The sequence below is a fragment of the Chamaea fasciata genome, unplaced genomic scaffold (assembly GCF_029207755.1).
Source record: "Chamaea fasciata isolate MVZ Bird 193981 ecotype frontalis unplaced genomic scaffold, bChaFas1.0.hap1 SCAF_4, whole genome shotgun sequence".
Lineage (NCBI taxonomy): Eukaryota > Metazoa > Chordata > Aves > Passeriformes > Sylviidae > Chamaea > Chamaea fasciata.
The window spans coordinates 52798928-52825469 of record NW_027094089.1 but is presented as its reverse complement, the minus strand read 5'-3'; the positions used below and the strand labels follow the sequence as shown (position 1 = coordinate 52825469).

General features: G+C 40.7%; 2 protein-coding genes across 3 annotated transcripts in view; one reads left to right on the top strand and one right to left on the bottom strand.

The window, feature by feature from the left end:
- IDUA (alpha-L-iduronidase) overlaps positions 1-26542 on the top strand; it is a 52547-nt gene that overhangs the window by 14976 nt on the left and 11029 nt on the right. For both annotated transcript variants that reach the window (XM_066181579.1, XM_066181578.1), the window contains exons 3-6: positions 23841-23923; positions 24527-24634; positions 25285-25380; positions 25926-26128. In XM_066181579.1, the coding sequence (XP_066037676.1) occupies positions 23841-23923; positions 24527-24634; positions 25285-25380; positions 25926-26128 (490 nt within the window). The remainder of the gene's footprint in view (positions 1-23840; positions 23924-24526; positions 24635-25284; positions 25381-25925; positions 26129-26542) is intronic.
- SLC26A1 (solute carrier family 26 member 1) overlaps positions 1-26542 on the bottom strand; it is a 43894-nt gene that overhangs the window by 9154 nt on the left and 8198 nt on the right. Inside the window, 2 exon segments of the mRNA XM_066181577.1 lie at positions 7857-7897; positions 7900-7938. Of these exon segments, the coding sequence (XP_066037674.1) occupies positions 7857-7897; positions 7900-7938 (80 nt within the window).

Below are 26542 nucleotides of genomic sequence, written 5' to 3'. Positions count from 1 at the left end.
ACCCACTTTTAGCTCCCATTGTATAAATTTCTTTGTGTTTGTAAGTAAGGTTTATTTCCATCATAAGAGAACACTAACTACAATGTAATTTAATGTAATTATTTTTAAAGATCCATGTATATTTTTATCAATGCTAAGTTTACTTTAGCTGCCTAGATCAACTAGCCAAGATCTGCTTGGACAGGAAGATGGGTTGGATCTAGTCTTTTTTAGAAAGCAAAGGTGACAGAAAAGATAAATGAAGTTGCAACACCAGGTGAAGTACTTAAGAGCATATGAATAAAGTTTAGCAAATACAGAATGCTAGCAACTGTAATAAAGACACTCATTTTTAAAAGGCAAAATCCCAATACTTCCTGTCTTACCTAAATTGGTTTGGAGAATGAGAGACTTGTGCATGAGGACAGCAAGTCCTTATTTAAGTGCCACTCACTTCTTACAGCCAAGTGAATTCAGCCAGCCAGGAAATAAGTATTGTGCCCTTGCTCTACATACATAAAAGCTAGTGGGCGGTTCAGTATTCAATGAGTGCTTTTTATAGGCTACATAAAAAAGATTGCATGAGATTCTGTACACTGGGCTCATATATTTAATTGCACTGCCTCTCTCTAATCTCACACAATTTACCTGAAAGTAATGTAGTACTTACAAAAAAAAAAAAAAAAAAAAGAAAAAAGAAAAAAAGAAAAAAAAAAGTATTACAATTCAGATGTGTGCATTGTTTGTGCAGCTCCCCGAGGAATAATGGTGATTTTTAATACATAAGATGATTGGAACATAATTTCTTTGGAAATCTATTAGATCTTGTGTTTGAATGATAGCTTGGTAATATATATGTATTAGCTATACTGCCTTACTGGATTATCAGAATAATATTTTTTTGTAAAAAACAACCAAGCCTTCCCCCCCCCCCCAAAGAAAGGTAGTACAGTAAAGTATGTATCTTCTGTGTTCAAGCTGACAAGAAGCAATTTTCTTCAATTCTTTTCTTTTTTTCCCTGAAAATAAAGGTTTCCTTCCTGTAAGTAACTGTTTATTTTGCTATTGATGCTTTCAGATTCCATATCAAATGAACACTGTAGCTGTTAAGCAATTACCTGTCAACCTAGATTGGTATCCTGAAACTGTTAATGTCTAAAGTTTCCTTGTTGCTTTTAGAATGCAGTAAAGCCACACCAAATAAGGAAGGGGCATTGTTATCAGCAGCCTATTTTTCGGCTGTGTAACCCAATGATTGTCAGGCTGTGATGCTTGTAACTTATTGAAGTTACATGGGATTCCACCACATGTGCTATCCCCTGTGCACTTATGCAGCCTAGTAGAGCTTGGAGCTTCCAATGTTTTTGCCATCTCCAAAGACAGAATGCAGGAGAGGAGATCTGTCTGCTGTTGTGCACATGAGAAGACTCCAGCCTTCTGGTTTTGGTGCTGAGATAAACAGCATTCTTCCGAAGTGGTAATAAAGTGGTAATACTTGAGTAGTATGCAGGAGTCATAGAGGGGTCAGTAGGTGGGTTTCTTTACTGGTTCACCAAATGACCCATTTTCAAACCCACTATTCCTCCCTTTCTTCCTCCACAGAACATAATGTTTGCATTTTATTCAAGTTGTCATTTGCTGAAAGAGCTGTTCTTAACAGGGCTGCACAGGTGAAGCAGCACATAGCATAAAACATGTTAGTTCATCTCATTTGACGTCAGTATTGGAACAACTGTTCAAAACAAGTGGAAGTTTACTTATGTGCACATTCATGTATGTGTGTAACATTCATATAATTACAACAGAAAGTAGTCTTGGTTATTTTTAATTGTAGTTTTATCCTTAGAATCTTCACTGTGAAGTTTTTTCAAGTTTCCTTTGACCATATTAGTGAAAGCAGTTGAGCAGAACCTTGTCTGAATGAATAATTTTTCATGTTAAATACATTGACTCAGTTTGTTTTGTGGAAAAGAGAAACAAGGGGAAGAACCACTCAAGCCAAACAAACTGCTGACTTTCCAATTGGCCTTAGTCCCACCTTTCTTCCTGTCTTTTCATCATGCCTGTGACCTGACAAAATCTGCAGTGGAAGAAACATTCATCACAATATGTTCATATAGGATTTCTCTTTGCAGATTCTTCAGCAGGCAGTTTCTGCTGCTGCATATATAATCATGCTGAACGAATGAGTTGTTCTTTGTGAAACAGCATAACCCCCAAAAATGTTATTCTTTTCATCCTTTTGCCTCTTCATCCTGATTGTCAACCAAAAAATCTGAAACTCTATCTCTATAAAGGCCATGAGGAAGTAATGAGGGTGAGCCTGTCTCCCTGTGCTGAGATATTTTAAATACTTTATTTAGTACAGAACTCTGATGGTATCACAGCTCTGTAGTATAGTTGCTCACTTGTTGAAATAGTGATTGCAAGTGTAAGTCAGGATAGAACCATTTAAAGAGTTTGAGCCAAGTGACATTTGCTGTTTTCTCCATATTTGAACTATGAAAAATCCACTAAAAACTAATGGGGTTAGGGCGGGTTTTGTGTTTATTTGTTGCATAACTCACTGAAAAACATGGGAGACATCAATCTAGTTAAACATTTGATTAGAAACACAGATGTTGAGTTAAATTCTTCATGTTGATCATCTTTTGTATGAGAAACCTTTTCTGTCTTATAGAAATCTTTCTTGGCTCTAGTAGCTATGATTACGTTACTGTTCTGGTTTTGAGCAATGACGCAATTTTGAAAAAAACTCCTTGGTTAGCCTCACAGTGCATATACTCAATGTACAGGGGTGTGTTATTCTTGCAAACTGAATTTTTTTTCAAAGGAAGGTACCTAGAAACTATGCCCCACTGCACTTTGACCCTTCATGGTGGCATAAAAACCTAAGCTAGCAATTGGTGCTTTGGACCTATTTGAATAGATGTGGGGAGTACATTTCGTTTGTGAGAACTGACTAGTCTGAAATAAATTTGTCTCAGCTGCATATAATATAAGGTAATACTGCTTTAGGAGCTACTGCTTTGATTTATTAATCTGCTTTTGTTTTGCAGGGTTGCTTAAATGTGTCAACATAACCTAAAAGTTTTAGAAGGCATCAAGTGCCTAAAACAGAACAAGTGAGATTAATGTTTCTTGCATTAGCTATTGTATTTTCATCTTCAGAACTAAGACATACTTGGAAGTAGACGTAAGCAAGGTGCCAGCAACCAAAACCATTTATTTATACACTGACCTATCAAGCTGTCAGACTACAGGCACAGAACATGGCAATGCCTTTTAGGAAAATCATGTGAAACTTGATAAGCTTGGTTGGTTTTTTCACTGTATTGGTGTAAAATATTGTTGTTTCAAAGCATTTTTGTGTTGAGTTTCAGTATTACACTAATTCAAACATGAAAGAAAATAGCATTCCAGCTTAGTGGTCTCTACAAGTCAGGAAAGCCAGATCACATCCTCGACAAGTTAAACTGCTATACTAGGGAGAGATTTATTCTGAAAGTCTTCTAGATTTGTCTATTGCTAATTAAAATCTCCAATTCACAATTTTTATTTTCAACTGTTAATTGGTTTAGGATTTTCCAGGCAAGTTGTGCTCTGTGTTAAATGCCTGCATTGACCAGCAGCTGTGATTCAAGTCTTGTTTTCCCAAGGATTCTCAGTTCCATATCCCAGTGAGTAAGGTGACAGCCACTGACAGGTGGCTGATGAACAAGCTACAGTGGAACTCATGCAGTCAGCCAGCACCTGTTGTTAAGGCTGGCCCATCAAGATCATCTTTGGGAATGATCATATATGCAAGTACATGATTAAGTAGTTTCACTCATTCTGCAGAAACAGATTTTGTTCAAGGATTCCAGAACATGCTGATCTAACTATTGACATGCTTTGAAGGCAAGATAGCATCATTCTTCTGGAGGATCCTAGGACACGACCACTAAAGAGGCATTTCCTGTGGATTCAAAAAACATTCCTGGAAATCAGATTTCTTGCTTTTGGGAAAGTAGCTGTTTCAAAGCGAAAGTCTGTTATTTAAAAGAAAAAAAAAAAAGACTTTCAAGATAGCTTTTCAAGACCCTGGTCATCATTCATGAAGTTAAATACTAAGCTCTGTTTTCTGCCCTGTGGTTTTGCTGGACATTGTTTAGCCATACTAAGCTGTCATCGAGAGAACCAAATTGATAGTCTATTCTCATGGTTTTTCCTGTTGTTTTCTGTGGCATCTTGCGTTTACTACATGCAGTAAGGACGATATTTTGGAAACACTCTTTTGTACTTAAGCACTAGGAAAATGCTCTCAGTTTCAATATCAGTGTAGTACTTTGAGAAACAGATAAGCCTAGTATATGCCATTTTCTTAAACAGAAGTAAAAACTAACTGAATAGTTGAACTCTTGGATGAGGGTTGCAGGAAAGATGATTGCTGTACCATTTACAGCTGACTCTATGGTTACATTGTGCCCAGTGTCTACCTTGTAAGCAATATTTATGAACAGCAACATAATGATAAATCAAGAAGCAACAGCCCAAGCAAAGTAAGTGAAAAGAGGCAGTTTTGCACCTTTGAAAACAGGCAAAGAACAAATTAACCTGAATTCAGAGGCACAGGAAAGGAGGTAAATCTCTTACCTGGATAGCTTTTTGATAGGAATGTACCAGCTCTGGTTTTGCACGTTGGAATGAATGGAAGTCGTCAGCCAGACATTGCTCTATTTGCATAAAGGATAATTATTAGCTAAATATTCCTCAAGGTAAGAATGGGTAGTTATGGAATCTTGAGCTTGCTGTTTGGTACTGTTTTGTCACTTGTATCACCTTGTAAAGCTGGATATATATGTAGCACTAGCTGAGGATTTGAGTTTAAATAATGCATAAGATTATTAATTAACTAGCACTGATCCAAAAATTGTGCTGAGTTCAGGCTAGCACATCTCTGACCTTTGAAGGTACTTCTCATAAGTCCAAGATTTGATCTGGTTTATGCATCCTCATGTAGCATTACATTAGCTTTTGATCTTACACATTCACAGTGCATGAATAGAACTTCTGTCTTGCTTGAGATTTGTGTCCTTTGCAGGCTGTAATAAGTCCTGTTCTGCTCAGTGCATAGGATGGGAGAGCTGGAGGTCAGAGTTCTGTTTCTGCATGTCAGCACATACAGATCACAACATTTTTTGCTTCTGTGTAAACCAAAGACTGTATAATGTAGGCAGGTCAGCAGGACAAAGATAGGCTTCTGTTGAAAGTCTACTTTATTCTTGTAAGGTATATAAATGACCAAGTTCCCTCTCAGTTATCTAAGATCTTTGTATAAGTACAGACTTATCCAAGTGACAAGTAAACGTCCATCTCCTCCCCTTGACAAAGGTGATAGGTAATGTTTAATGGTTACTAATCAGTGCAGATTAACAGGTTGGGCACAAGGCCATGACCTGTAGGAACTGTATTCAGCTGGCCTGCAAGCTAAGGGATGAGGAGATCTGTCTATTTCTTGGCCAAGAATGAACAGGCATGCAGTAAGAATCTGAGATGGAGTTGCAAGGCCACAAAAAGACTGTGTTGCTGGCATATAAGCATGACTAGAGCGGGCCAGGTTCCAAAATTGTCTTTTGTTCCTGTGCAAAAAGTTGTTTGCTGGTCTTTAGAAGTAAGAAGGAGACATAAAAAATATGTAAATGAAAAGTCAAAACTTAGGTGAGGGAGAAATAGAAAGGGAAACATCTCTCATCTCAGTTCTGTGATGTTAAACTGGTCATGGATTCTTAAAACTACTGGCTACTACCAGGAACTTAGACTTGGTGGTAGTAGTTGAGGTGTTCCAAACCCAAAATCTAAAGAAGGTAATTTCAGTCTCAGTAAAATCCTGTTTCTTTCTTCTTTGTTATGGAAGGCCTTGTCAACCACTCCTATCCCTTTACCCTTTGCTAAAGTATGTCTTAGAAAAAAGGGGACACAGTGGTACACCTTGTCTTCAGAATGAATTTTGCACACTGGTCACAAAGATAGTGTGTTTCTTTGGTCTTGTGCTCTACGGAATAGAAGATTTCACTGCTTCTGTTAATTTAATTCTAGCCTTGCAGTATTTCTTCATTAAAAATAAAGTGACTTCAACTCAACTCTCTCAAATTCATCCTTTCATCTGTTTTAATATCTAATTCTTAGAACCAAGAGTTACCCTGTCTAGTGACCTCCTAAAATGCACATGCCATCTGCTTCAGCGTCTTAAGTCAGCTTGTTCTCCTTTTTTAACGTGTCCAGTATTTGGAAACTCTGTTACTTCCAGTATTTGCAATCTTGGAATTAGAGGAATAATTGGGGTTTGCCCAATTTAACAACTTTTTGAGAGAGACCTCTCTGCATTTCTCACCAATAGAACTTTTCCCAATATCAGGCTCCTAAGAGAAAGGGGGATGTTATTGTATCATTATCACTTGACCCCTTCCATATGAAGTTGGTTGTAACTTCGTTTTGCCTCAAGCTAGCCTAAAAATAACACCTGTGGAAATCTAAAAGAAAGAAACTTCAGATAATAATTTTGAACATTTTTTCAGTACCAGTGAGGCTAAATATCTCTGGACAGGACAGTTCTGGACAGGAAAAAAGTGATAAAATGAAGCAAACTCTGTCTGTAGAAATTTTGAAAATTGTATCATTTTGACAGAACTGTGTTTTATGATAAACAGGTTTTACGTAACATACAAAAATATTGACAGCAGAAGGTTCATTAGTGGCTTATGGAGATGAGAGTTCATATTCAGTTACATGAAGTCATTCATCAAGGCTTCAGTCCACCAGTAATTCTGAGTGGGCTGGTCCAGGCATCCTGGTTGAATTCCACTGACTCTAACAAAAAGGACTCAGTTCTAAAAGTCCTGTCTTTCCTTGTCAGCTGCTGAGTTGTGAAACGGTGGTGTGTGTTTCAAAAGAGGTACTACAATGAAATACCTATCTCTGAGAATAGGGACTATGGTAGAAAAGAGCAATGATCATTCACCAGTAATTTTGAGTTTACAGATGATATTCCTTTATGTGACTTACTATTTATCTTTATGAACAGATGCACAGTTTCAATTGGTTTAAAAACTGTAAAGGGTTAAAAGCAGAATTGAACAGCAGTATTTATGAAAGAAATGATGTAAAGATATAAAATATATTTGACTTTGTTGACACATTTACTTGAGGATTTTCAGATCATTTCAGAAAAATTCATGTTATTGCTATGTACAATTCCTGTCTGGTAACCTAATTCTTAAAAAAATTATTGCAAAATTCGTCACATATGGATGGTTAATCTTTGAATCACCGAATCATAATTAAAAGTGTTTGTTTACTCGGCCACAGTCAATAATATCAGATCTTCAAAAGTACATAGTCCAAATGTAATAGCCATGTTCTTCCTTCTGTGCAAGTGTTTGAAGTTCAAAAATTCAGTGAATTAAAAAAACTCTTAAGCCTAATACCTGCATTGTTTAAAATGCCCTCAAACCTCAATTACTCTGTAATTTACCTTTATATCACAGCCACCAAGTGATGTGCCTAAAAAGCACACATTTGGTTGCAATTTAATGGGAAAGTTGGGTGCACTGAGAATAAGCATCCCCTCCCTTCCAATTCACTATGCACTGCATCCCACATTCCTTCTCTGTCTCTGACAAGTGCCTGGTGCAGCTGAAGATGATGTATATATGCAGAGAGTCATGTTATTGACTTTTTTAAAATGAAGAAATCTGTAGTTTCTGTTGTAGGAGAAATTGATATCTGCAAGATTCAGTTCAGATTTGTATATTAAAAATGGAGGAAGGCTGTCATTCAGCGTGCAAACCCATTTCTATTTCCCACTACAAACACAGAACCAATGCGTTAGCACTTACCAAAGGCACAAAGTGGCTGCAGTAGTTCCACAACAGTTTTTTATCAGCACCCAGTAGCACAGAACCTCAGGATCACAGCTTTCTATAGGAATAGATTAGAAATTGCATCATGATAAGCACGTGGGCCTTTCCAGTTGGGTATCACTCTCATAATGTTTACAGTGAGATAATATAAATAAACACTCGCACTGGGAAAATCTTTGTCTTGTAGAGTGTAATCACAGGTAAAATATAAACATTAAATCATTACATTACAGAAACTGGTAACATCTGCTTTAATAGATCTGGTTACACTGTGTGGAGTTCAGATAGAATTGCAGTCCTGACAGCTTTTTACAGTCTTTTTAACAGTTTCAGGGATTTTATATACTTCAATTAGATGAAAAAATACTCTTAATGTATTGGATTAGGGCAGGAAGTGTGTGGAACTGTCGTTACACTTAGCTTAATTGTCAGTGGTCACTAATTGAGATTTGTCCTTTGAAAAAGGATTTTTATTAAAATGAATCATGAAGGAGGCTGATAAATCTTACATATTGGAAGAATTTACATACATCAGCTGCCATTGAGTGTAAAATGTCTGAGCTTTCCTGCCTTTAAAAAAAAGTGCCTGTTTCATCCCCAAACTGTCAGAATTGTAGAACCAAAGCCTGCTTATTTATGAAGATGAATGTTACTACTGATATTTGTATATCTTATAGGCAAATTTAATATAGCAAGGATAGTCTCTCTGGAATTGTAAAGCTTGTTCACCCATTCCTTGAAATTTTGTGTAATCTTAACTGGATTTTGAAAATCCATTTCTGGGTGCAAAGAAAATAGATGAATTCTTACTGCACTGTGAAATAAATTTTCATGTTTCATAAACACGGAATGGAATGCATCTTTGTATTGAAAGGGGATATATTTTTTATATTTGTGGGAGTTTTTTTAGGGTGGGGGAAGAATGAAGGAAAGAGCATAATACATAAACATGAAGATCATGGAATGCAAGAGCTATCACTACTATATTTAATAATACACCACTAGTCTAAATTGTAATGCCAAACCCAGGTTTAAAATGGAATTATCAGATCTCAGTTTGTAGAAACTTGTAGGTTTGCATCTCATAGAAAAATATCTGTAAATGTGTCCTGGGTTGAAGTATATTCTATCACCATCTTCATGAACTGTTGAAACCAGGTGGGGCAGTGCTCCCTGCCTCCTCCACTCTGGCTTATCTTCTGTTAATGGCCCATCAGCACCTTTGCCACACAGCTCACAGATAACCCCCTCCTGGACTACCTCCTGTTAATGGGCCCATCAGGCCTTATCACATGACTCACCATCCCATTGTGGGATGCTCCGCCCAAAGGGAGAAACCAAGCATTCCAGCCTGGATATAAGCTGAGACTCTGAACACCAGAGGGGCGCTTACCCACTGGATTCCCAGAGGACCCGAGCTACCAGACCTTTCTACAGGATCACTGCTTCAGGAAGACCACCTGATCTGGACTGCTTCCATCACTACGCTCAGGTTGTATTCTGACTCTGTCAGTGGTCTTTTGTATTATTGCATCGATTTTATTTTACTTTCTTTCTTTTTTTTCCTATTAAATTGTATCTCTGACTTGGAGCCTCTCATTTGTTTTGCCTTCAAACTACTACATTTTTTGGCGCCCAACGTGGGGCATAAGGCACTGAGAAAAGTCAGAATTACAATTTTGTATTGAAGAAGACACCTGTTCGCTATGATGCTCAACATGCTTACATGTGTCTTATATCTATCTCTCTATATTTTTCCACAACTGGGGTACTATCTGCCAGTCTTAATGCTCCTGCGTAGACCAGGGTATGGTACTAAAATTGCTTTAGTAGTCTATTATGTCCATTGCTTGATAAACTCTGAGGCAATGAACATTATTCAGAATATACACCCACTTTTGTTTTCTTGTTCTAGTCTAAGATGCTACATCTGGGGCCTCAACAATCTCACCCAGCCCCTGTGGGGAGGGGTGAAGAATGATTTTTTCCAGCTTTTCAGGCATGACACAGCAGTTTTTGAAAATATGGAATACCCTCTGGATGCCAAGGACGGCATGATGTTGTTGTTAGTCCTGCTTTGTCTTCTCTGCATGGCCCGCACCATGCTTAGAATCAAAACACTACATGGTGTGATACAGCGTGTTCTGAAGGAAGAGGAAGAAGGAAAAAGAAGCAGAGCAACAATATCAGTGTCTACACAGAGTGTCACAGAGGTGGAAAGAACGAAAAGCAAGGCAACAGTGTCCTCATCTACACAGACCGTCACAGAAGAGAAAGAAGCCAAAAGTGAGGCAACAGTGTCCACATCTACGCAGACTGTCACAGAGGAGAAAGAGACTAAGGGTGCCATCAGCATCTCCACACAAACCATCACCGAACCGGAACAGCCTAAACCAGTAGCAGTTGCCCCCGTTCAGAAAAAGAAATCAAGGACCAAATCAGTCCGCATAGTGACTGATGAGGGTGCAGCAGGACCTTCACAATCAGCAGAAGAGACAGAGCCAGAAATCATCACTCGCTCTCTATCTCTGGGTGAGCTGCGTGACCTGCAAAAAGAATTCACCCGCCAGACCAACGAGTCCATCCTGACCTGGCTGCTCCGCATCTGGGACGCTGCAGCCAATAACACCATTCTGGATGGAAGTGAGGCCAGGCAACTGGGATCGTTGTCCCGGGATGTGGTCATTGACCAGGGGATTGGGAAAAGCCAAGAACCTCTCAGCCTCTGGCAGCGACTGCTAACAAGTGTGAAGGATAGATACCTTTGTAAAGAAGACCTCCAAGTGCACCAAGAAAAATGGAACACAATAGAACAAGGTATCCGATGCCTGAGGGAATTGGCTGTGTTGGAAATCCTTTTTTCAGAAGATGAGAAATTTCCTAAAAACCCAGATGGTGTCCAGTGCACATCACGGATGTGGTTGAGATTTGCACGGCTTGGACCCGAGATGTACTCACGTTACCTAGCAACACTGCAATGGAGGGAAAGTGAGGACAGGGTAGGTGTCTTGGCTAATAAACTAAGAATTTACGAGGACACTGTCACTGCCCCAGTCCGTACCCATGTCTCGTCTGTGGAAACAAGACTGGCTGAGCAAGTCCGGAACTTGATTGAAGAAGGCCATCAAAAACTGAAAAAAGAACTTAAGGAAAAAATTTACCATATCCAGCCAGAGCCAATGAGAGTCTCTGCCATTAGGAGCAGGCGCTCCCCAGCCAGGGAGAGAGGATACACACCCCGAAGTAACCTCTGGTCTTTTCTTCGGGAGCATGGAGAAGACATGAGGAAGTGGGATGGAAAACCCACCTCCTCCTTAGCAGCCCGGGTACGTGAACTGAAAAAAGAAACACCTACCACAAAGAGCCCATCTAGAATCAATGTTGCTCCGGTCTCTAGTGCACAGAACTCCAGACAGTACAGGAATGACGATATGACTGATCCTCTTGAAAGAACCTCAGAAACATATTTACAAGAAGAGAGCAATGTATGCCATGACCAAGAATAGGGAGGCCCTGCCTCTAGCCAGGTAGAAGAAAGGGATAATCGGATCTACTAGACTGTGTGGATCCGATGGCCTGGAACATCTGACCCACAAAGATATACGGCTCTGGTTGATACCGGTGCTCAGTGTACTCTGATGCCATCAAAGTACGTGGAAGCAGAACCCATTTCCATTTCTGGGGTGACAGGAGGATCCCAGGAGCTGACTGTACTAGAAGCTGAAGTAAGTCTAACTGGGAAAGAATGGCAGAAACACCCCATTGTGACTAGTCCAGAGGCCCCATGCATTTTAGGCATAGACTATCTCAAAAATAGGTATTTCAAAGACCCAAGAGGATACCACTAGGTTTTTGGCATAGCTGCTCTAGAGACAGAAGACATAAGACAACTGAGTACCTTGCCTAGACTCTCAGACGACCCCTCTGCTGTGAGACTACTGAAAGTTGAAGAACAACAGGTGCCGATCGCCCGAGCAACAGTGCACCGTCGGCAATATCGCACCGACAGAGACTCTGTGGTCCCCATCCATAAGATAATTCGTGAGCTGGAGAGCCAAGAAGTAGTAAGCAAGGCTCGTTCACCCTTTAATAGCCCTATATGGCCCGTGCGTAAGTCCAGCGGAGAATGGAGGCTGACAGTAGATTACCGTGGCCTGAATGAAGTCACACCACCACTGAGCGCTGCCGTACCAGACATGTTGGAGCTTCAGTATGAGCTAGAATCCAAAGCAGCAAAATGGTATGCGACCATTGATATTGCAAATGCCTTTTTCTCCATTCCTCTGGCAGCAGAATGCAAGCCTCAGTTTGCCTTCACCTGGAGGGGCGTGCAGTACACCTAGAACCGACTGCCCCAGGGGTGGAAGCACAGTCCCACCATTTGCCATGGACTGATCCAGGCTGCACTAGAAAAAGGTGAGGCTCCAGAACACCTGCAATACATTGACGACATTATCGTGTGGGGAAACACTGCAACAGAAGTCTTTGAGAAGAGAGAGAAGATCATTCAGATTCTCCTGAAGGCCGGCTTCGCCATCAAGAAGAGCAAAGTCAAGGGACCTGCTCGAGAAATCCAGTTTCTGGAAGTGAAGTGGCAAGATAAACGGCGTCAGATTCCCACTGAAGTCATCAATAAAATCACTGCAATGTCTCCACCGACCAACAAGAAAGAAACACAAGCTTTCCTAGGTGCCATAGACTTCTGGAGGATGCACATTCCCGAGTATAGCCAAATCGTGAGCCCTCTCTACCTGGTTACCTGCAAGAAGAACGATTTCCACTGGGGCCCAGAACAGCAGCAAGCTTTCGCCCAGATCAAGCAGGAAATCGCTCATGCGGTAGCCCTTGACCCAGTCAAGACGGGATCAGAGGTGAAGAATGTACTTTACTCTGCAGCCGGGAGCCACGGTCTGTCATAGAGCCTTTAGCAGAAAGTGCCGAGTGAGACTCGAGGACGACCACTGAGATTCTGGAGCCGAAGCTACAGAGGATCCAAAGCCAACTACACTCCCACAGAGAAAGAAATCTTAGCCGCCTATGAAAGAGTCCAAGCTGCCTCAGAGGTGATTGGTACTGAAGCACAGCTGCTTCTGGCACCTCGACTACCAGTGCTGGGGTGGATGTTCAAGGGAAAGGTTCCTACCACACATCACGCCACCGACACCACGTAGAGCAAATAGATCGCCCTGATCACGCAGCGTGCCCGTATTGGAAACCTGAATCGCCCTGGGATTCTAGAAATTATAACAAACTGGCCTGAAGGTGAGACCTTTAGATTATCCTCTGAAGAAGAGAAAGAGCAAGTGACACGGGCCGAGGAAGCCCCACCATATAACGAGCTACCAGAGAGTGAGAGACGATATGCCCTTTTCACCGACGGTTCCTGCCGAATTGTAAGTACTAACCGGAAGTAAAAAGCTGCTGTATGGAGCCCCACACGACGAGTTGCACAAGCTGCCGAGGGAGAAGGTGGATCGAGTCAGGTCGCAGAGCTTAAAGCTGTCCAGCTGGCTTTGGATATTGCTAAACGAGAAAAGTGGCCAAGGCTCTATCTCTACACTGACTCATGAATAGTAGCTAATGCTCTGTGAAGATGGCTAAACCACTGGAAAAAGGCCAACTGGCAGCGCAGAGAGAAACCCATCTGGGCTGCTGAGATTTGGCAGGACATCGCCACCCGAGTAGAAAGGCTGACCGTGAAGGTTCGACACGTAGATGCGCACGTACCCAAGAGTCGGGCTAATGAAGAACATCACAACAACGAGCAGGTGGATCGAGCTGCCAAAGTGAAAGTATCTCAGGTTGATCTAGACTGGCAGCACAAAAGAAAATTATTCCTAGCTCGTTAGGCTCATGATGCCTCTGGTCATCAAGGAAGAGATGCAACATATCGATGGGCTCGTAACCGAGGAGTGGACATTACTATAGACAGCATCTCCCAGGCTATCCATGACTGTGAAACCTGTGCTGCAATCAAACAAGCCAAGCGAGTGAAGCCTCTGTGGTATGGCAGACGATAGTCAAAGTATAAGTATGGGGAAGCCTAGCAAATTAACTACATCACCCTTCCCCAAACCCGCCAAGGCAAGCGCTACGTGCTCACCATGGTGGAAGCAACCACTGGATGGCTGGAGACCTACCCTGTGCCTCATGCTACTGCCCAAAACACCATCTTAGGCCTAGAAAAGCAAGTCCTGTAGAGACATGGCACCCCTGAAAGAATTGAGTCAGACAACGGGACTCATTTCAAGAATAGCCTCATAAACACTTGAGCCACAGAACACGGAATCGAATGGATATACCATATCCCATACCATGCACCAGCTGCTAAGAAGGTGGAACGCTGCAATAGACTGCTTAAAACTACCCTTAAGGCACTTGGTAGAGAGACCTTCAAAAATTGGGAACAGAACTTAGCGAAGGCCACCTGAATAGTCAATACCCAAGGGTCCATCAATCGAGCTGGTCCTGCCCAGTCTGAATCCTTACATACAGTGGATGAAGATAGAGTCCCTGTGGTACACATAAGAAGTATGTTAAAAAAGACTGTTTAGATTAATCCCACCTCAGGCAAAGGCAAACCCATCCGTGGGGTTGTCTTTGCACAAGGACCTGGTTACACTTGGTGAGTGATGCAAAAGGATGGGGACACCCACTGTGTACCACAAGGAGACCTTATTTTAAGTGAGAACTGTGTGTAGGATTTCATTATATATATATATGTGTGTGCGTGTAGTTTAAGGAAAGTATTAATTTGGGATGATGTAGATAGTGATAGAATAAGGGGTGGATAATGTCCTGGGTTAAAGTATATTCTATCACCATCTTCATGAACTGTTGAAACCAGGTGGGGCAGTGCTCCCTGCCTCCTCCACTCTAGCTTATCTTCTGTTAATGGCCCATCAGCACCTTTGCCACACAGCTCACAGATAACCCCCTCCTAGACTACCTCCTGTTAATGGGCCCATCAGGCCTTATCACATGACTCACCATCCCATTGTGGGATGCTCCGCCCAAAGGGAAAAACCAAGCATTCCAGCCTAGATATAAGCTGAGACTCTGAACACCAGAGGGGCGCTTACCCACTGGATTCCCAGAAGACCCGAGCTACCAGACCTTTCTACAGGATCACTGCTTCAGGAAGACCACCTGATCTAGACTGCTTCCATCACTACGCTCAGGTTGTATTCTGACTCTGTCAGTGGTCTTTTGTATTATTGCATCGATTTTATTTTACTTTCTTTCTTTTTTTTTCCTATTAAATTGTATCTCTGACTTGGAGCCTCTCATTTGTTTTGCCTTCAAACTACTACAAAATGCAACTGGCTAGTTCTACCTTCTTAATAGGTTTATTATGTTTTATATTCAAGAGTGAAGAGCAGAGACTGGCATGCCATTAAAAAAGCTGCTCTTTCCAGGTTGGCCTACACTGGTCGTTTCTCAGTTCTGAAGTAGCCACTTCAGAAATCACTCACAAAAATTCCTCGGGATTAAGAAAAAGATATGGAAGGCATATTTATTGTGCCTTTTCATAATCAGAAGTTATTGAACACTAGTAAGTTAGCAAATAAACTCAACATCATTTTGCAAACAAATGACATATTCAAGTTAGACATAAAATTGCCCATGGGGAATCAAGAACTGATACAGAAAGGCACACCTGAAACTACATCTGATATGCAAGTAGATCCAGCAGCTGCTGGACTTCATGAGACACCATGTGCTATCTGTATTTTAGATATAAAAGAAGTACATCAGCTGAGAAATCTAGCTGCAAACCTTCACACCTTCAGTATTTACCTCCATGTTTTTCTTAGAATGTTGGTTTGTCCATTACGTGCTCCTTAGTACACATCTTGACAAGTGGAAACAAGTTTTGAGAACACGACATGGAAAAAGTTTAAATACCTGGCAAAAGTAGCACATTGTGCATTAGTGCAAAACTTCAGCTCCAGTATGTGCATGAGCAACCAAAGTGCTTGCAAGAGCACACTAAGTAAAGCATTGCTGAATTTGGTTCATGTTGCATATTTGGCAGCAGAAAGGGCAATCATCTCCTCTCAATGTTACAATTTACACAACAGTAAATTAGCTATGTTTTGTGATACAGTTGGACTCACATATGTTTGGACTGTATTTCCTCATATAGCTAACAGGCAAAATAATAGATGGAGCATAAACAGCAAATAAAGATGTGAACATGAGGAAATGTGAAATGAAAACAGTAAGTCAAATATGTACCATGGAGGCTGGTTTCAGAAGGTGCAGTATTGTGTGTACTTGAATTAGAATGCTGGATGCATATAGAGAACTGTTCTGTCACTGCTTGGGAAGTTCAGTGACAGCTTTCCCAGGCAATGCCAAAAGGAGTTATGTGCTTAAAGTAGGTCTTAGCATTTGGTCATGTTTTCTCTTCTTTGTCTATCTTTTGTGTTCATTATTGATTTAGTCTCCGGGTCACCTAATTTCAAAACTTTTGCTTATAGGTGACGTTATTTGGAGTTCCATCATCAAGGGCAACATCAAACCACAATGAACATTTTACTTGTAGCCAAGTCTTATGCAGAAAAAAATCAGTTTCATACATCAAACTCCATTAGAAAGGTATCCTCTAGCGGTCAGCTCACATACAGTCTACAGTGACTGAACCTTTCAGTCACTTGCAAAGGCTTTAAATTTGTAGTGAAGAATCAGCTGAAAAGCATTTTCTGCTATTTCACCTTATTATTTAATTGTTCCCTTTATAAATGCATGTGAACATAACAAACCTGAACAAGGGATCACAAGGTTTCAAAACACTGGATTATCCATGCCTAGGTGATCTGTTTGGCCATGTTCACATGTCTAGAGGTCAGATACTAAAATAGCATATGCCTTTGCCTAAAATTGCTTCTATAGCCTGTTTCCCCTTTTATATCTGGAATTTGTTTTAAAGGGGAAGAGGGGTGTGGGGGGGGTGAAGAGACACAACAGTCTAACAATATTTTCTGAGGCTAACTCACCTCGGCACAGGAAGCTGTTGGTGCTTTGTCTGCCTCTCTCTTCCCCCCACACACAGCACGCTCACTGCTGAAAGAAGGACTGAGACTATGCTCACAAAAGCAGGCTGAGTAAGAAATGGAAAATCATAGGCCGTGATTAGCATCAGCTTGAAAACATCCATTGTTTGCTTGCACTTCTGTGCCTGTGAATTTCAGCCAGATCACAGCAAGGATTTTGTGAGTTGCTTTGCAAGGTGTAGCTCAAATAGTGCTGATTTCAAAGCGTAAAGATGCTTATTAAGATGCTGTATAAATCAAAGTCAATGCTATTTTTATGTTTTTAAAAAAATAAAAAGATTCAGCTGAATGCACAGCCTCTTGGCTGGCTTGTAGAAGAGACAGTGATTTCCCGTAAATAACAGCTGATGTATTCGCCATTTTTGGAGCAGTTTATTCCTAAGTCACAGAGATTCATATCCATCCTTCTCTTTGCGCATGTACCACGCTGGATGGTTGTGTGGATGGATTAACTGTGACAAGCTGTGACATCAGCAAAGGCTGGATGCTGCCTGGCTCTGTGATTTTGTAATGCATCCTCCCATTACTGCTGGGCTGACTCATTCCTGCTGTAGGGTGAGTGAATTGTGCAAAGTGTGAGCCAGCACTGACTGAAGTGTTGAGCGTTGTGCATCTGTGCAGAAGCTGTGCCTTAACTGTAAAGCAAGCAGCTAGCTTTTCTAACCCTGCTTACACAGATGATAGAGCTAAGAAGCAAATGCAGGAAAATATTGATGCTAATAAATATACACAGAAGTGGTAAGATCTACGAGTTATTTAGTGTGGATGCGGTAGTCTTTGGCATTTTAAAAACCTCTGAATTAGGTTTTGGTCTCCAAAGCATGTGAAAAGCACAGGCTGTGTTTTGCTTGGGGACCACCAGGGAGGAACAATCAGTGTTCATCAGTGTGAAAAATACCAAGTTATCATGGTTATTTTGGATTTCATGAAAGTAAATTTTAATTTACTTTACCTGTATTGATCATAGGAGACGAGAGCGAGTGGAACAAGAACATGTTAGAAGCAACCCTAGTGTGAACAAGTACTGTATTGTTAACTTCCACTCAGTTCAGGAGGGGGAAGTGTTGTTTATTAATAACCCAGGAGTCTACCAATTTCTTAGTTATTTATTAATGATCTTATACTTAAACCTGAAATACCAGACTAGTAGGGTTTTTGGTTGACACTGAAGAGACCTGGAGAGAACTGCTGAGAATTCAGCCTCTGGAAAGGTGAATGCTAATGAGGGGTATTTGGCCCTTTGTATACTCGGAAGTATCATTTCAGTAGTGCTCACAGTCCATTAGGATCTGCTTTTAAGGTTCAGAGGTTTTTTAAGTACTCAGCAGAACAAGAAGTTTATGTCGACAGTTGGTGGGTTTGGAGCAATAAAAGTCTTTGTAAAAACCTGGCCTTTAAACTGACTTAATTTCATTCCTTATAATGGCAAAAGTAATTAGAAAAACCAAGGAGACAGGATCCTTTTGTGTTGCAAGAGGCATTTGGAGGGCAACAAGTTTCCCTTCTGAAAAAAATAAACTTGCTGACATTTTCTGTCCAGAGCTTTTGACATTCATCTTGTAGATGCTCTCCTCTTAAGCTTACATGCTTCCCTGTTCTGGCTAAAAAACAAGACAGGGACATCTGAAAACCATTCCTTCTGGAGGACCTTGTAGCAGCAAGAATTTGAAATGACATAGATTAGTGTTGTTTGTTCCCCCAACAGTTACTGTTGTGGGAACATTTGGAAGTTTATTGATTGCTCCCAGTGAACAGCTTGACTTTGGACACTTAACTCCTTTCCAGGGTAGATGGACACTTGTGTGTGTTTTGGAGTTTTATGATCTGCTAAAATGGTATCATGAATTCTACAAAGGTGGTAAGCAATTGTTTGGGACACTGTATCTATGGGTGCTCCTTATAGTAGTTACTTACTTCAAGAACTGTTATCACTTCATTTAGTCTTGACAGGGGGAATTTAATTATCATGCATATTTACACTGATCAGGAACAAGGGTGATGGTATTGACCACTATATGGACAATGACATATATGTCCATATGACAGTATATGGACACTGTGGACAAGAGTCTATGACTGCAGGAACCCCCTTGCAAGGGTGGGCAAAGATTGTCTGACACATGGCTAAGGATCTTTATCAAGTGAATAGTGGTACGTAATATGATCATTATCTCAGCGGAGATACTGGATACTGCCGTAGCAGAATAGTCTCTTAGACTGCAGTGTTGCTTTTCTAAGATTTTAACACAGCAAACTTTCAATGGAGAAAGGGTTTTTTTAGGTGACTCCTTCATGGAGTCCACTTTCCAAGTGTGAGGTTGGCCAATAGCCTGCTGAAAAACTTTTCAGGTGTGAGTTACATCTCTCCTGTGCTAACACCTTGTGTCAGTTTTCTGTCCCTGCTTTTTGGCCACGTTTGTAACTAGGTGTGCAATCTTTCCATGTAGAAGCTCCCAATGAGTATGTAAGCAGGCTGTGCTGCTATGGGAGTAGTGTTACCCACTGTTGTCAGTCTGCCCAAAGAGAGGCTGTTCTCAGATATTGATGAAAGCAAGCCAGATTATGTCAGCTTTTGGTGTGTGTGCTAACTGTGTTTATCAGAAATACAAAAGGGAGACCACACTAGCTGAGTGAGAATGTCAGGATGAGAATGAGTGCTATTCTAGTGTGTTGGTATTTCCCAACCATCTTAATCCTAGGCTCTCTTCAACAGAGTGTCTCTGTTGATGGTTGCCCTTCATGGTATATTTGAATTCCTAAACGGGTTGTGACCTACTGATAGGGGTCAGCCACAAGGCTTCCTATCCCAGGAAATGTAGTTCAGTACATTGCAATAAAGTCTGATAAAGTTATCTTATCAGAGATTCAGTACTTGACTGAAGATCACCTGGAACGGAAACACTCCCTGCCTGTGGTTTTTGTTCTCTCATCTCTGTAGATAAGATATTTGGTCCAATGTCTGTGTGTGCACATGTTTTCCAGGGCATGCAACTATATTACTGGACAGGATCAACGCAAGGCAGAAGAGAAACACCAGATGCTGGGCATGGGAGGGAAGCAATAAATGTAGGCTAAGGAGTAGTATCTGCAGCTGTGCTAGCTGAAGCAGATCTGGCTGTGATGCAAGGTGTCAACAGCTAAAGCTATCTGACCTCTGCCCTCCCAAGAGATTAAGTTGGTGAATGGGAGTCGGCTGAAAGTGGCATGGATAAGAAGCACAACATGAGTGTCTTACAACACTTTGGTAAGCTGTCTAGTGCTACCTATGCACCAGAGAATAATTTCCCTCCATACTTGAAAAAACTTTACCTTAGTAATAGGAGATAGAGGAAAGCTCTTAAGATGGGCCTGTAGCCCTTTATTCAGCAAAGGATTACCCTCAAAGCAAACCTTTCCAAGGAAAGGAGTGACCAGATTTTGTGACAACCTGCAGACCCCTCTGTGCTCATCACTGCTCTTCATATTCACAGCATGATTGTTGGTCCCAAGAGGTTCTGAAACTGAGACCATGATACAGACCAAAAAGATTCTTCACCAGCAGGCAACAGTCTCTGGAATGTAGCAGCCTCAGGCCTGGTGCTTCTATGGGCCTTGGTGCCAGGATGCCAGTAAACGTGCTTTAGTGTAGTTGTTTATAATTACTGAAGATGAAGAAGGTCTCTCTGGCAAGCTTCCCAGAAAATTCTCAGCTGAGGAACAGTTGAAAACCAGGCATAGACAGGACAGTGATAGCTGCTTGACATTCAAAATACCTGACTGCAAACAGTCAACAATCCCAGACTCACAAGCACTCAAATGAAGTGACAAGTACCTGACCTTCTGAGTGTTTATAAATGAAGGCAGTAGAGTGACAGAAAGAGTGGAAAAGGAGCAGGCAAAAAATAGACTGCAAAATTCTGTAAGCTTGCAACCAAGAACCCAATCATAGGTATATGACGTTCCACCAACAGTTTAGATGTAGAAAGATGTTTTGAACAACTTCGGCAATGTCATGTGGATTTATCCTCCACCACAGATTTACCTTGTCATGTGCCTGTAACAGTTTTGATCTGGTCTTCAGTGTCCTAAAATTGTCTTCAGAGCACTCCTGGCAAGGGCCTGACAGTTGAGCAAATCTTGTCCATGCAGAATGTTTGTAAATAGTACCAGTTTCTGTGCCTCAAGTGCAACAGACAGCCTGGCTTCCAGTCACTGCATGGCAGGCAACCATGCAACCCAGATTTAGCAGTACTGTATGTGCTGTATAAAAGTGCATCAATCTCACATCAGAAATGTGGTTTAGGTAAGGATAAAGTCAAATTCTGAGGAAGTGTCAGTCCTGCAAGTCAAGTAATCATTTTATTAATGGGAGCATGCTGTCTGGTCCACTTGGGAGGAAGAAGAGATTCTCATAAAGTGGCATGTCAGCCAAAGGACGTAAGTGCCTCTACACCTACACACATAACACAAGATCTCATGTACCGTCAATCAGTCACGGTTGGAAATGGCATTCTGTTTTAAATGTGTTATTTAATTGGTGCAGTAGGAAAAATGTAAATGTCCTGGCATCTTAGTGTGCAGGCATCAAGTAAAAGGTTTTATTTATGCATATATTTTCACGTAATGCTGTGTAGACCTTAGACTGAAGTCAGGAAGACCCCAGTTTCTTTGCTTTTATCTGTATGGCATTATTAACTTTTTACAAGACAGTGTAGTTAATCATTCCTTCTCAAACTGTAAGTGTGCATGTAAGCAAATATTTCAATAGAACACAGGGTACAACTGGAAATAGTTAATGGATCTGAGGGAGCATAACTAGTTTCAGCAAAAAAATATTTGTCTTTGAACTTTGGAATAGGAGTTTTTTTAAACCACTGTCTAAGCTAAAAAAAAAAGGTGGTTCCAAATGGCCATTCTTTAGTTCAACAGTGACTTTTAAAATACTTTAAAGTATACTAAAGCAAATAAATTTCTTTCTGCTATTTGCTTCTTTTACAGCTGCACAATTTAACTTGGGCAGGAACCCTAAGCCCATCAGTGACTGTATTCATGACAATTTCTGTCATGTATACATACATGACATACTTTAAAAATAAAAAGTCTGCTTCAGGTCTTTGGTAAAATTGTACAACCAGGCTGGGGCTAAGATTGAATGCTTTGTAACATAATTTGTAAGCTGGCATTGTTACATAACATGTGAAGTTGGCATAGTGGATAGCTATTGTTACACTTACTTTGCCTGGCTTATCTTCCTCTCCTAGATCTGCGGAGACAACTCTCCTAGATTTGTCTTCTTCATGTTGCACATGAAGAAGTGAATTATTTATTCACTAGGCAATTTTGTCAGCCCTTCTTCATTCTCTGAGAATTTGGAACTGCTATTACAGTTTCGTCACTGAAACCTTTCCTTGGCAGGAAAGCACAGAGGAAGAGCCTCCATCAAAGAGGCTCAGAAATGCATGGAGAGGCACAGAAAGAAATGAATTGTGACTCTCAGCACTGATTTAAGAGCTCTGTTGATGGCTCCCTTCTCATGTCTCATCCTGTTTGCTTGTCATGCTATACTAGCCTTGATCAGTTGCAAGAACTGTGATTGTCTCTCCCCCTTCCACCATACCAGCAGCATTGCATCTATGGTTCACTTGTATAGCCTTCCACCCAAGCAAAGGCAAAGTGCCTAGGGAAGAGCAGGCTAGACTTCAGGAGAAGTGGTCAGGCTGCACTGTACCAGAAAAATTAGTTGTAGTGCCCTGGCATGGCTGGACAAATCAGCTTTGAGAGGGGTTGCCGAGACTTCACTCAGTGCCGTTGTGTGACCAGGGCTGGACTTATGTCAAGGGAACTTAAAAAGCCTTTTGCGCGGGTTGTACTGAGGCCAGAATTTGGCCACCAGGTCAAGGATGTTTCTTGGGCCGAACAGCAATAAGTCACACTAACAGAATGTTCTCAACAGAAGTTCATTGTTAATTCCTGTTTGGCACTTCATCCTGGCAAAAATTCTCCATTCCTTTCAGATTTCAGTTAAATCAGGCCATAAGTTCAGAAGCTGTGGGAAATGGATCTGCATAGTACCTTGTATTTGCTTTTACTGGATACCAGGCAAGAAAAGCCCTTCAGGAATTTAAAGCAAATCTTCTAGTGTATCATATAAATTGCAAATGCTGTTTTTCATCCTCTGGGTAAAAGAATTCCAGTGTTCCCATCCCTGTACATGTCCACATTTTGGTACCTGTGTTCCCGCAAGATTTCCTGACACGAAGGAATGCATTGTAGGTTGCTAAGTCTTTGAATGCATTTATTCAAAAGTGAATGAAAGATTTGCAGCCTGAGGTCCTGGGAGAACAGGAGAAATGCTAGGCAAATGCTTACAGTGAGGTAAAAATTACAGACATTGTGTGCATAAATTCAGCATTCTTTGAAAGATACAATTATTATTCATCTCGACTTAAATCTATAAAGAGTCCTACTAAGTAATCTATATTATATACTGCAAAATAGAAGTAATAGAAGTAGATTATGAAAGACTGCATATGGGGCAGTGTGAAAAGAGCTGGCCTAGCAGTCGGTAGTCCAGTGGAAACAGAAAAAAACAGCTTAAGCAACAAAAGGACAATCTATGTAAATTTTACTTCAGCAGAGAGTTAGAAATCTTAATGTTGTGTAAAAAATCAGAATTCAGCAAGCAGACCCATTATATTGCTTCTATTGCTGCTGAAATAGGAAAAAGGCATGGATTGGTGAAGAGACATGACTTGCTTATGGTGAACACCTCTTACTTTAGAGGAAGGAAGTTTGTGTACAGTTCCAAGAACCTAAGTCTCATGTAAATTTTGAGAAGGAAGCCTGACTCATTATCTACTAACCAAGTCCTATCTTTGCTATACTATTTACACTTGTAATTTTTATTACCTTTGTTCTTCAGAGTGGTGAATGGGAAACTTAACTACGATTTTACTGCTTTGGATAACCTTATGGATCGTCTGTGGGAAAATAAGCTGATTCCAGGTAAGAGGAGCTCCCTGCCTCCACAGTTTGGTATATCTGTTCATCCATATTGTACAATCACTAGAATATTCTTAGAGAGCTTTTCCAAAGCTGATTTTGATAAAAATTCATTATTTACCTCTTTGCCTTTACATCATGTCCATGAAAAACAGTTTAAGCAAAATGGTATTATAGCAATTAAGGCAACACAAACGGTTTTACATTGCCTCTGAAGGCAGATTCAGATGGTTGAACTTGTAAAATGAGATCTCTTGAAGAGGATTGTACTCTTTGACATGTAAGGGCCAGAGAGGCAGATACTCCAGGTATAACTTCCCATAAATATATGCAAACATTCACTGTTTTACGTTTGCTCTGAGCCCTGCATTTATGTGGACAATTATTCACTTTGACTGCTGCAGTCACTGACAAGTTACAAGTAGACAACCTCAAATCTGAAATACATCTGATGGGAACATGTGGAAATAGGAAAGGGAACCCATTTAGTGATGCTTTTTCGTTAACAAGTTTGTTTCAGATGATGTGATAGCCCCTTCATTAATAAAAATGAGATAGCATTCATGAAAAAAGGAGACCAATTTGTATCCAATGTGTCTTTTTTAGGGTTTGAATTGATGGGGAATCCATCAGGATATTTTTTAGATTTTGAAGATAAAGAACGTGTAGTACAATGGAGAAACTTAATTACTGTCCTGGCCAGGAGATACATAGGTAAGTTAAAAAAAAAAAAGCCTGGTTATTTGTTCCGTTGTAATCCTTTCTAGCTTCTTCCAAAATTTTGTGTATTATGATCAATTTCATGACCCTGGATTTCAACACAAAACCAGAAAACAAACATGCCAGAACAGACTATGGAGACCATGGGATAATACTCCCTCTTTTTACTGATCCATGGCCAACATCCAGAATGAGTAGAGTGTTCTGGGTAGCACATTTGGTGTGCCTCAAAGAACTGACTTTCAGCCTTGTTATATTGTTGTGGTTGTAAGCTACCAGCTTTCACTGGAGCGTGATAACCTGAATACATCTCATATGCTAGCTTCAAATATTTCTGACAAGGCAGAAGGCTGAACCTGAATTAATGGTAGGTGACTGACCTAATCACAAAGCTGTAACTCATCTCCCTCTCTCCTTCCATCTTTTTCAAATGTTGCTGCATTTCATCGAAAATGAGAGATCATTTGGAAACTTCCAAATTACATTCCCCTCATTATTGAAAATAATGACAGAAATGATGTAGTGGTAGTTCTGGGTGCTGAGCCTCACCTGCAGTCCGAACTAATAGAATTGTATGTATAAGTCGCTTATTGATAGTATTGTCTGGATATGCAGCTGACTGATAAATGCGGCCTCTCCTACAGATAGGTATGGATTGGAGCATGTTGCTAAATGGAATTTTGAGACATGGAATGAACCAGACCACCACGATTTTGACAATGTGTCTATGTCAGTAAAAGGTGAGCATGTTTTGGAGCACTTGTGAGTGTGGTGAAGTGAGACAGGTGTGTGGGGTGAGCAGAGGGGTGACAGTGAGATGTAAGTTATACTGACAAAGAAGTAAGGTGGATAGGAGTGATAAGGAATGTGACAGGTACATCAAATCTCTTTTGCTAAGGTCATGTTACTGGCTACACTTTATTCCCTACTTGGATATCAGGGGTAGTGGAACAGAAAAAGCAAAATAGGAGTTACACTAAGAAGATGCAGTTCAATTATTGGATATAAGGTGTAGTTAGTAGCAGTAATGGGGTGAAGGGTAGAATAAGAGGAAAACTCCTCACTGAAGTTGCATGCTTTGGGAACAAGCTCATACAGGACCTTTAGAAGAACCTTGTGAAGGCAGCTGAGATTTTGATATCTTCTTGTGTTGTCAGTGCATAGAAAAGGGTAGTCCCAGTTTGTGAGATCCTGCTAATAAATAATAGGGTTATAACATCTCCTGTAGTTTTAGATCCCGTTTCTGTTTAATCATCCTTGATACATTCATCTTTTTGGACTTCAGGGTTTCTCAACTATTATGATGCTTGTTCAGAAGGATTAAGAGCAGCCAGTCCTTTCCTAAAATTTGGAGGACCTGGGGATTCCTTCCATCCCTTACCCAAGTCACCCATGTGCTGGAGTCTTCTGTGTCATTGCTACAATGGGACCAACTTCTTCACAGGGGAGACTGGTGTAAGGCTGGATTACATCTCTCTCCATAAGAAGGTTAGTCCAAATTTTCAGTTTAAAGCCATTTTTTCAATCAGTTCAATCAAAGTCAAAAATCATTTCATTCTGATTTACAAAAATGATGATGGTGATGGTGATGATGTTGATGAGTGTCCAGCCTATTGCGGGAAGCATGGCTACCTATTCTTGCAAAACTTTGAATATGTTCAGTTACAAGACTTCAACTCAAAGCAAATTTGTCTTTGCCTAATTCCCAAAGGGAAGCAACTCTTCTACTTCTTTTCCATTTTATATTCTAGGAGGAGCTCATGCAAATAGCACATGCTGTAGTAGATGAGGTAAAAATACGAATTTTGTTGGCCCACAGCAGCTTGGTGACCAAAGAATGTTTTCACATTATGATTTATGTTTATGACTCTAGGTTATGTCTGTATGTTTACCGCTGTTTTC